Source organism: Branchiostoma belcheri, unplaced genomic scaffold, assembly GCF_001625305.1.
Source record: "Branchiostoma belcheri isolate BF01 breed outbred unplaced genomic scaffold, Haploidv18h27 scaffold6, whole genome shotgun sequence".
Classification (NCBI taxonomy): Eukaryota; Metazoa; Chordata; class Leptocardii; order Amphioxiformes; family Branchiostomatidae; genus Branchiostoma; species Branchiostoma belcheri.
In genome coordinates this window covers 7,146,925-7,158,163 of record NW_017804242.1, presented here as the reverse complement: position 1 = coordinate 7,158,163, position 11,239 = coordinate 7,146,925, and the positions used below count along the sequence as shown (strand labels likewise).

At 41.4% G+C, this 11,239-nt stretch overlaps 1 protein-coding gene across 1 annotated transcript; it reads left to right on the top strand.

The window, feature by feature from the left end:
* Positions 1-1,307: 1,307 nt before the first annotated feature.
* On the top strand, positions 1,308-9,967 carry LOC109482518 (very long-chain acyl-CoA synthetase-like). The gene is made up of 10 exons (XM_019785248.1): positions 1,308-1,639; positions 1,831-2,035; positions 3,876-4,091; positions 4,825-4,983; positions 5,631-5,755; positions 6,504-6,698; positions 7,184-7,274; positions 8,099-8,297; positions 8,827-8,924; positions 9,404-9,967. Exons 1-10 carry the CDS (start codon positions 1,358-1,360, stop codon positions 9,709-9,711), a joined length of 1,878 nt encoding a protein of 625 aa, XP_019640807.1. The 5' UTR covers positions 1,308-1,357; the 3' UTR covers positions 9,712-9,967.
* The last annotated feature ends 1,272 nt before the right edge of the window (positions 9,968-11,239 follow it).

The window sequence follows — 11,239 nt, the reverse complement described above, 5'->3', positions numbered from 1 at the left end:
AGATTTATGAAAGCAATACACATGTCATGGAGGTATGAGATCATCGAACTCTATTTTCAATATGCTGACTAGTATGCTGTAACTTCTCTCTCAACTTGAATTAGTAAACATGTATAGAGTTTCCAATAAAACATAAAGGTACTCGAACCGATTTAATCCAGCAAACACTCCATGGAAAACATAATTAAATTTTGTTGTTTTTTTTGTCGTGTCTCCTCTCTAGACGCCTAAGTTACGTGTGTAGTAGCTTGACAACCAAGGTTGAAAACAAAGATACAAGTAAAGAGCATTAGTATACAAGTCTGATAAGGAAGTAATTTCCCTTTCATACACTTCCTCGATATAGACCTTACCTCACAGTACAAAATTAGACTTACCATTGGAAATCGCAGCGTCCCTTACACAAGATGAAAAAATGTGTCCAAACACGAAGAAGAACGTAGAACAATAAATGATAGATATGCTTTTTCGTTGTGTGGGAAAAGGCTAGCAGTCAACTTCTGCTGCACTCACTTCTGCCTCAGCGATAAGTTATTTTTTTACCGTGACAGTACGTAGAGTCACCTTTCGTTCCGATTGTTTGGAGCCAAAGTATCAGTGTCAGTAATGTTGCGCAACCAAGACCCTTGTACACAATGGACATGCACCGGTGTCAAAGAAGTCCACACAACTCTTTGGTTAGCCGCGCCATGTTTTGTTTTGCAATTACAATAGTTTTTTTAATAGCAAATTTTCACTGCGTCTCAGCTTCAAACTTGACTGATGTTTCTTTAATAGTGGGGTTGCGCGCGCAGTGACCTTAGTCTGGTTAACAAACAAGGCTTACAGTAAATTAGAGTGGTCCGTAATTGGTCGAAATAAGTCTAAAGACATGATTAAGGGTAAAGAGAGATAAAGTCAGTCCCATTGCCTTTTTCAGACCGTAGGGTATGTGGGTTGTTAATCTACTGTGTCTAGAGCGCAGCATTGGAAGGCGGAGCAAAATAATCCTTAAGTTTTAGTCTGTTAAACATTACACTGTGGCCTGTTTCTAAGCGCGTCCTCTATCCACTTTACTCGGCACTGCAGCAAAATTCAATGTACGATTTATCAAGTACAGTTACTATCTATTATTTTTTCGTTGTTCCTTTGTTAGTGTGTTAGTTTGTGTCTAGGGAGCAATTTGTGATAGCAAAATTCACTCTTTGACATTTACTGACCTTTCTTGTGACCTAAAATGGACGCTATAGAAGTTAATAACCGCAAGGTCTAGAGGTGAATGACCGCTAGGTCAGACGTGCGCAACTCAGCAAACAGGTACAGGTCAAATTAAGGGTAATTGTCAGTGTACCGGGAGCAATTTGAGTTCGTTAACACTATGGTTAAGCCGATAGAAGCGGCCTTGTACGCCGCACTGGGCGGCATATCTACCGCGGTGGCGACTCTCAATGTCGTCTACCCGCAGATCCGCCAGGACCTGAAGTTCCTACGAAAAGTTCGCGGTCCCCTGTCACGATATCGGCGGTACATCTCAGCCCAACCCCCGGTCACCATAGTGGACCGCTTCCTGCACCAGGTCCAACTCCAGCCCGACAAGGATTTCATCCTGTTCGAGGATGAAGTCTACAGCTACAAGGACGTGGACGTCATGTCCAACAAGGTGGACTCTCGCTTCATCAATTCGACTGTTTGTTCTTTTCTTTCACATGTATTCTTGGTTAGTGTTTTGCATTGTTTAGTAATATTAGTTTTATTCGTATAAGTGGCGGCGCTAACATAAGTTACCTAACTTGAGCCCGTCGTCACTTTGACCTGTACCCTTATTTTGTTTATTGTATGCTGAATAAAAAGGTGGCAAACTTCTTCCGCGAGGAGGGTCTCAAGTGTGGTGACACCGTCGCCATGTTGGTGTACAACGAGCCGGCCTTCGTCTGGACTTTCCTGGGACTGGCAAAGCTCGGGGTCAAAATGGCGCTTCTGAACACGAACCTGAGGAGCAGGTCCCTCCTGCATTGCTTCACAGTGTCGGAAGCGAAGGCGCTTATTGTAGGACAAGGTGAGTTTAAATACTAGTGCGAGGTTATTTCCTTTAACACTTGTCCTGCTGGCATTCACGATATTTTTCAATAATGTCATGTCTTAATTAGATCATAGACTTCCAAATCATTTTGCCCTGCGGTGGCGTAGTTACTTCCGAATTCGTTGCGTTTCGCTGCGGTGTGATGCGTTGCACGATTACTAGATAACTCAAGAACGCATATGAGGCTTGTCTTGATAGTTGTATGTGGATACATCTAGCAAGGAGGTATACCTTATTGTATCTAGGTGCTAACAAAACAAATGGCAGCTTTATGATAACCCCTAGCGGTTTGTAATGGTACTGCGGTGGAAAATATGCTGTAATGTTTGAATGTATAGAATCCACCCCTGCCCAGAGTATACCTGGGAAGAATCATTTTATTCATTGACAATAAAAAATTGACACTGAAAATGTTTCAGAGGATTTGAAATTCAGATCGAAAAGTATATGTCCTTGCAATTGCCAGCGGTCGAACCAATATAAAACGGCGGGTGAGTTTTGCTGGGGTTAGTCGGAAACTACTAGAAACACAACATTTTCCCCCAGGCTTTACCACATGTGGCACCGCCCCTCTGTAAAAGTAAACATGTTATTTGCTCTGTGACCTCCTGGCCTGATAACCGCCTGTACAGGTCAACCACCTGTAGGTCATTCACCTTTGATCACCCAGGTTTCAAGGCTTGGGGGAGCCCAATGATTTGAATCTTATCGGTACATTCCGATACTTTCCGAAACGTTCCCTTGTAGCTCATGCTTTGTTACTTTAGAGGCGGAAGTATTGTTTCGAGTGGCGTTAGTTTGTGTGTTTGGGTTCCAGAGTTGAAAGGATAGTGTAATAGTCCCTTTTTCGAAAACAAATATTTCGATACAGCAATAGCCAATCCCCTATTTTACACATTTGCTTAACAAATATGGGCACTAAAGTTTCCCATCCCCAGACCTTTTGGCTCTGTTAGTAACTCTATATTATTAAAATTGTATTATCTATATCATATAGAGTCAACCCTGGCTTTAGACTTGTCTTTTAAAAACTCACTTGTATGTAATTGTGATTATAATTGTGTGTTGTGAAATTTAATGCATGTATACGATTCAGCGCCCTGTCATGTGCTTGAAATTCTTACGATGAATCAATAAACAAATGTTATTATTATTATATTATTGGTAATCTGGTATTATGAAAGTTTGAGACGTACGTGTGTATGGACGTGGGTGTGCGGAGATTCGCTTTCAGTTGATTGACAATGGTGTAGGTGCTGTGTGGTTATTTCCTGTGTAGAAGGTTGTTGTCACCGGGAACGTGTCTTATTTTATCCTGGTATATATGAAATAAATGTTTAGAATGTCCGATTTCCTATTGACTATGTTATCGATACATGTAAATCTATATAGAACAAGACTGGCAATGAAAACACACATTGCCATGGCGACGGTGGTTGCTGTTAGGGTTATTGTTTACATGGCACTGCCATCATTTCATGATTTTGAGGAAGCCTTGGTACCCTCCCCTCCCCTGAGTGTGTAGCTAGTGAATGAGCCCCGGGGTCACAGAAAGTACATGTAGGCATCCGGGGCAGACAGGTTTTTCCAAGGGTTTCCAGGAATGTGGGCATGTCAACAAACGGAGCTGGGAGACATTCCTGTGGACATTCCATGACTGTGGACAAAATTCCTGTACAATTCCTAGAATTCTTGCGAACTGCACACAATACTGTACCATTAGGCTCCTCCCTGAGACGTCGCCAAAAAGAACAGCGTTGCATTCCATGTATCTATGTCTGACTCAGAAAATTCTTATCATTTTTATCCCTCCTAGGCGATGTTTTGCTTGAAGCCACCATGGAAATCTTACCAGCTTTGGCAGAGCATGGTATAACCGTCTGGCTACAGGGGGACCAGCCTGCTCCCCAAGGCATCATCTCATTGGATGACAAGATCAACCAGGCGTCCGATCAGCCAATCCCTGTCAAGATGAGAGAGAGCATTACTGCTAAAGATGCTCTGTGTTACATCTACACATCCGGGACAACAGGTTAGGCCACACCGACTTAATTTTATGGATGAAATCCTCTGAAGACCTCCAAACTAGTGCGCGCGGGCAAATAGAAAAAAAAAACAGCCAAAAATAAAAATTCTATTAAACCACAGGAATATAAAGCTGGTGTTGTGAATTTGCGGCAGTACTTAGCGACGTATACGACAAGCCGACACATGCTGGCTTTTTGCGGAATTTCTAAATCGGCACTGTACGTATGTACTGAGTTCAGTAGTCGTGGAGCTTTGGCAGCCTGGGTGCCATCCTCCAGAGTTACCACAGGCTCCGTATTGTCACTAACTACCATGAACTATACCCAGGGCTAGAGCCAGGCCAGAGCCTCGGAGGACGTATTTTTTTTAGAACAGGCGAAAATTAATGCGCGCGGATGTCATCCATAAAATTAAAACGGTGCGGCTTAATTGTTTGAGTTATTGATGCGATTCATCGCTGGAAACTATATTCACTTCCGGAAGTTTAAAATCCGGAAGTTTATAGTTTTATAGTATTAATTTATAATGGCTTAACTCTTGTTTACTAGTTACCTGGACGTTACCCAAGTGACATTGGCTTGTGTTGTGTTGTGTTGTAATTTTTATTTTATGGCTAGTGGTGACGTCAATAAAAATAAGCATATTGCTCATATTCACTATGAATTGTATTCTTTGCACGTTGAAATTTAAAAAAAAATAGTTTAAAATCTATGATTTCTTGTTTCATCTTTGACCAGGTCTCCCGAAAGCTGCCAAAATAACAACAGAAAAGGTTCTCGGAGCAGGCTGTTTTTTCGGAATCTCCGACCTGAAGAATGACGATGTTGTGTACATTACGCTACCGCTGTACCATTCAAATGGACTATTCTTTGGTCTGGCAGGAACCATTGAGCATGGTGAGTAGAACCACCGATCATAACTGTCCATCACAATTAGCAGTTCAACCAATGATGACATGGCAATTAGTGGTTTGGCCAATGAGAGGGTGACTACATAATTGTATATTTCTTAGTTTTGACTCAGATTGGCTAAACGATTGGTCAATCAATTTGAACGACATCTTTGTGTATTCTGATTTGTCGTCCCAGATTTTTTACTTTTAGATTACTTCAAACAAGCCTCATACTAGTTATAGAGTCGTGTGTGTATTAGTCTTTGACTTTCTCTGTGGTTGAATTTGACTTAGACTGTAAGGCCATGTTGATTTGATTATATGGATGATATCCTCCGGGAACACCGAAACTGATGCGAGCGTGCGAATAAAAAAGTTTGGCAAAAGAATTATCCTCACTATAAAATCTACGTGGTCTAGAATGTCGTGGACTAGAATGGCACGTAGATTTCATAACGAAAGTAACTTTTTTTCAAAACCTTTTTTTTTATTCGCACGCTCGCATCAGTTTTGGGGTTTCCAGAGGATGTCATCCATATAATCAAATCAACATGGCCTTTCCAATTTTTACCTGGGCTCTAACATACAAAGAAGGGATAAAATAGGTACATAGTTCGTCACTTTACCGGGACTGTTCCGTGTGTGTTGTAGGAACCACCATGGCGCTGGCCAGGAAGTTTTCAGCGACGCGGTTTTGGGACGACTGTCGCAAGTACAACGCTACTATAGTCCTCTACATCGGGGAGCTGCTGCGGTACCTGTGTGCTCAACCAAAGGTACTGTCATTTCTTCTTACCTTCGCCAAGAAGGTTATGTTTTCGTAGACGCTCGTGTGTCTCTGTGTGTGTGTGTGTGTGTGTGTGTGTGTGTGTGTGCGTTTCTCTCTCTCTCTCTCTCTCTGTGTGTGTGTGTGTGTGTGTGTGTGTGTGTGTGTGTGTGTGAGTTTCTCTCTCTCTCTCTCTCTCTGTGTGTGTGTGTGTGTGTGTGTAAACACGATAACTTGAGAAGTCTTGAATAGATTGACTTGATATTTGGTATGTAGGTTTGGTATGTATTTGGAATGACTGTTTGGCGAGAGCTGGCAATGATTAGATTATGGGACCCTAATGACTTCCTATGGTACTGCAGCTAAACGTCCGGTTTTGATATCTCATTACCTAGGCATGCTAGACATGATAGGTATCTGAGAAAACTAAATCGGCCATGTGGGGCCGTGTGGCGTAGCGGCCGAGTGCGCGACTCAGAACTAAGAGTCCCGGGTTCGAGTCCTGACATGCCACCGATCTTGTGCCTTTGGGAAAGACATTTTACACGTCTTTCCTCACTTTGCTCAGATGTAAATGAGCTCGAGTATTGTCCTGTCATGTATTTGTCCCCTGTGTTGATGGCGGCATTAATATAAGTTGAAGAAACTTGAGTGTGTCGTCACCACGTCCGGTGATTACATGTTGGAATAAATAAAATAAAAAAAAATTAAAATATAAAAAAACGGCCATGGTTGATATATATAGTGTTTTTTTTCAGACCCCATTCGACAGAAACCACGGCGTCCGACTAGCGTTTGGGAACGGTCTCCGTCCCGACATCTGGGAGAAGTTTCAGGAGAGGTTCGGAGTCGGGCAGATTGTAGAATTCTACGGCGCAACGGAAGGAAACGTGTCATTCTTCAACATCTTCAACAAAACGGGAGCTGTCGGCATGGCGACTCCATTGTTTAAGGTCAGAAGATAGACATAAACTTTACAGCGCAACATTTTATTTGTTACAGAATAACAGAGCCTTGAACTTGAAAAGTGTTTTTATTGTCATTGTCAATTAATTATTAATTAATTATTAACAAATAATAATAATAATAATAATAATAATAATAATAATAATAATAATAATAATAATAATAATAATAATAATAATAATAATAATAATAATAATAATAATAAATTATTATATTAATTAATAAGAAAATGGCACAGTTACATACGTCGTACATTTGTGTTTTTTGTCTTCGCTTTTCGGCGAAGCTTTATGGTGCAAACTGTCAGCATGTCTAAGTACGTTTTGTGGTAGATGAATCTTTTACGATGCATCTACGACTATCACAAAAGTGTTCTTGGATTGTTGTACGCCTGCCGTGCGACATATAACAGAAGCTGTTGGCGTACTTCAAGTTCACTCGGTTTAATATGTTTCTATTCCCTCCTGAACAGAGGATACGGCCAGCCTCTTTTCTGAAAGTAGACCCGGAAACAAGCGAACTCGTCCGAGACCAGAACGGCAGATGTATTCCCGTAAAGCTTGGTAAGATCATCATTATGACTTAATAGTACAAGTTAGTTCAGTTCAGTTCATCCATAAGTTAGACCCCTTTATAATTACCAGAATCTGGCGTGAGTGCGTATGATTTTGTTTTACGACAATCTAAACGAACGTCCGATAGTCAACCGGTACACTATACAAAGAGTTTCAATTGGAATATAGTCCGCAGAAACATTAACTCGTTCCAATCTTGAATGTTCTACTAGATGATTCTTGTGAACATAGACTTAGACTATCAGTCTCAAGCACGTTGTGTAGACTATCAGTCTCAAGCACATTGTGTAGACTATCAGTCTCAAGCACGTTGTGTAGACTATCAGTCTCAAGCACGTTGTGTAGACTATCAGTCTCAAGCACGTTGTGTAGACTATCAGTCTCAAGCACGTTGTGTAGACTATCAGTCAGGCACGTTGTGTAGACTATCAGTCTCAAGCACGTTGTGTAGACTATCAGTCTCAAGCACGTTGTGTAGACTATCAGTCTCAAGCACGTTGTGAATGTTGCGAAAATCCTAATTTTATGTTTACCGAAGAAAAGCGTATTGTTTTTGCTCAATTTCTTCTTCTCCGAACAAAAAAGATCAATGACCTGAACCAGACTCTGTTACCATGGTAACTAGTGTTGGGTTACATTATGTTGCAATTTTATAGCAGGAGGGGTTTAGACTCCTGTCTGACCATACATGTGAATGTATGTTTTTTTTATTTGCTTTGGTAGATCAGAGTTTAGAAGAGTGTATTGGATGTTTTCTTTCGTTTGGTTCTTGATTATTCGAGGAACACAAATTTCTCCTTCTTTGTTTACAGGAGAGCCTGGCCTTCTCGTGTCTGCCATATCGGACACTTTCCCTTTCGAAGGCTACAAAGGGGAAAGAAAGATAACGGAGAGGAAGATTCTTCGTAACGTCTTCAAGGAAGGAGACATGTTCTTCAACACAGGAGACCTGATGATGGTGGACAAGGACTACTACGTGTACTTCATAGACAGGCTGGGGGATACGTACAGGTTATCTTTGTCTTCGTTCGTGTGCACGTGTGTGTGTGTGTGTGTGTGTGTGTGTGTGTGTGTGTGTGTGTGTGTGTGTGTGTGTGTGTGTGTGTGTGCGTGTGTCCGTGTGCGTGTGTGTGCGTGCGTGTGTGTTCGTGCGTGTGTGTGTGTGCGTGTATGTGCGCGTGTGTGTGTGCACGCGCGCGCGTGTGTGTGTGTGCTTGCGTGTGTGTGTGTGTGTGCGTGTGTGCGTGTGCCTGCGTATGTGCGTATCCGTAACAATAACTCGAGAAGACTTAAAAGGATTGTCTTGACATTTGGTTCATAAACAAGTCTTGAGGAGATTATGTCGAAATTACTAATTTGCTCCCCCCAGCGCCTCGTTATATTACTGCAGTGAAATTTTCGGTTTTGATATCCCAGAAAAACAGCCCGTACTGAACTACCCAGCCAGGGCCCTTCTCGCAATTGTGCCCTAAACATGATGCAAGAAAGATCAATCATATGACAAACATCTTACGCGTTTTTTTTAAATTCCATATTGCAGGTGGAAAGGAGAGAACGTGGCAACTACAGAAGTGGCGGAGGTCTTACACGACATAGAGGAAATACAGGAAGCCAACGTGTACGGAGTCACCGTGCCAGGTAAGCTGTCCGCAAGATTTGCATAGTCATATGTGGGTAAACTTTTGCAAATCAGTGCTTTATCTTTACTGCAACATTGAGCGACCTTAAAGATCAAGTAAGGATACGCTTATGTTTTTAAGTATACTTTACGTTGTTGTTCCTAAAGAGAGTGTAAAGATTGTCTGCCGATTGTTGCATTTACGATGGCTTAAGTGGAACTTAAATACTTCTTAATGATGTTGAAATATTTTAGCCTGATTTACGAACACTATTAAGCATGCTTAGATTTTTCGTGCAGTACACTGCACGCAGTACAAAAACTACACGAAAATTAAGTAGTCAAGAAAAGGTGGAGGTCTCGTAGTACGGCTGGGAAGAGTTCGTTACGTTGTGGTATCGTACACATTTGTCTTAAATTTTATGTTCTCTTTGTTTTACACTATTCTATCCATACTGTATGGCATTAATGTCAGACATGAACGTCTGCCTTTTTCAAGGTCATGACGGTCGAGCTGGAATGGCGGCCATCGTGCTACATCCGGGACACCGAGCGAACCCACGGGACTGGTACTCCCATGTTGCCTTGCGCCTGCCCGTCTACGCCCGGCCGCTGTTCCTCCGACTGACCCGCGACCTGGACCACACCGGCACCTTCAAACAGACCAAGCCTGAGCTGGTGAGGGAGGGGTTCGATCCGAGCGTCGTCACGGACAGTTTGTACTTCCGTGATGACTCTAAGGAAACCTACGTCCCGCTGGATTTGGAAGTCTACAAGTCCATCGTTGTCGGCAAGGCCAAACTTTGAACCAACTCTGATCCGATCGGACGCACTGCATTGTAGCAATCTCCAAGCAGATTTTTGGGTGACTGCAATACAGTATCAAATTGGCCAAGCAGTATCCAATGTGCCAAGCAGTATCCAATGTGCCAAGCAGTATCTAATACGCCAATACGATAAGCAATATCTTATACGCCAAGCAATATTCAATACACCAACCAAGTAGGGCGGCCAATGGTTACAAGTGGCCAAAATAGACCCTCGCCCCAGAGAATCGGCATGGAGATCAGTGCAGTAGTAAAAACGAGGAGGTTTTAAAAACTCCTTGATTAAACCATGATATCACAATAGACTTCAAATTATGACAAGAACACCATAATCCCCTCTATGTATACGATTTGTATACAATAAAGTCAGAAATCAGAGCCAGTCAGTAGAAGAAGGCCGTAGAACTGAAACTCACTGATTTCTGGAGTAAAGAATGTTAATGTTACTTACAATATTTTAAGATTAATCAGATTGTTCTCTAAACAATGAATTTTTACAACTGTGACCCGTACACAACTTTGTCCTATTAATAGGCTGCGCTTAAGAATATACAAAACTTGCACGCTGTAAATACTTTAATTATAACACTTTGTCAAAAAAACAATGCCAATATACTTGTACTCATGCATACCCCCAAAAAAGTAACTACCATTCGCTTTTTCCCTTTAATCTTTATTTTGTAAACCATCCATTGAAACTCAAGGTTTATTCACAATTGATTATGTACATTAATTCTATTAACGTCAATAAAATATTTGCACGTGCACGTGTTTTTTGGAACGTGCAACAAATGTTGATCTTAATTTCACCGTGCGCGCGTTTTCTATTCTATAACCAGAAATTGGAGATTTCAGACTTCTATGTACTAGCATGGGGGTATAACTTTCTACCTCCATGGTACTAGGATGCGGATTGCATGATGTAGTCTACTCTTACTTATGATAACATTTACTGAACTCTTGCATAATTATCACTGATATGCTCCAACCCGATACGTGCTTCAACCATGACTTGTAAAATCAAATCAATTGTCAAAACCACCTCAAACTCTCCAGCCAAACCAAACATACACCCCCCAACCAGCGCCGCCCAATACAGTACTTCCGTCCTAGAAGTAAAAAAACAATGTACATTATGAATATATACAAAACGGTACAGCTTGAACTGAAAATAGTCTTAGCGTGACAGTTCACAAAGACTCGTCTTTTGCATGTTATCATGTTAAAAGTAGATAATAATTCACAAATACCACAGTGAATATGCTAACATTTATCTCCTAATTGTCCACGAAGCATCTGAAACTTCAAAAGATACACCTTATTCCTGGCAAGTTAGGGAATGTGTGAATATGGGGTTATATGTATAACCTTAGTGTAAGCTATGATGACCCCAAGTCATATTTACAGTGTTGGTTGGCTGTTTCAGTTTTCTTGATACTCACCCACAGAATAATCTAAACAGTAAATCAGTAACCATGAAAGTCCATCTGTGTTGGTATATAGTAATC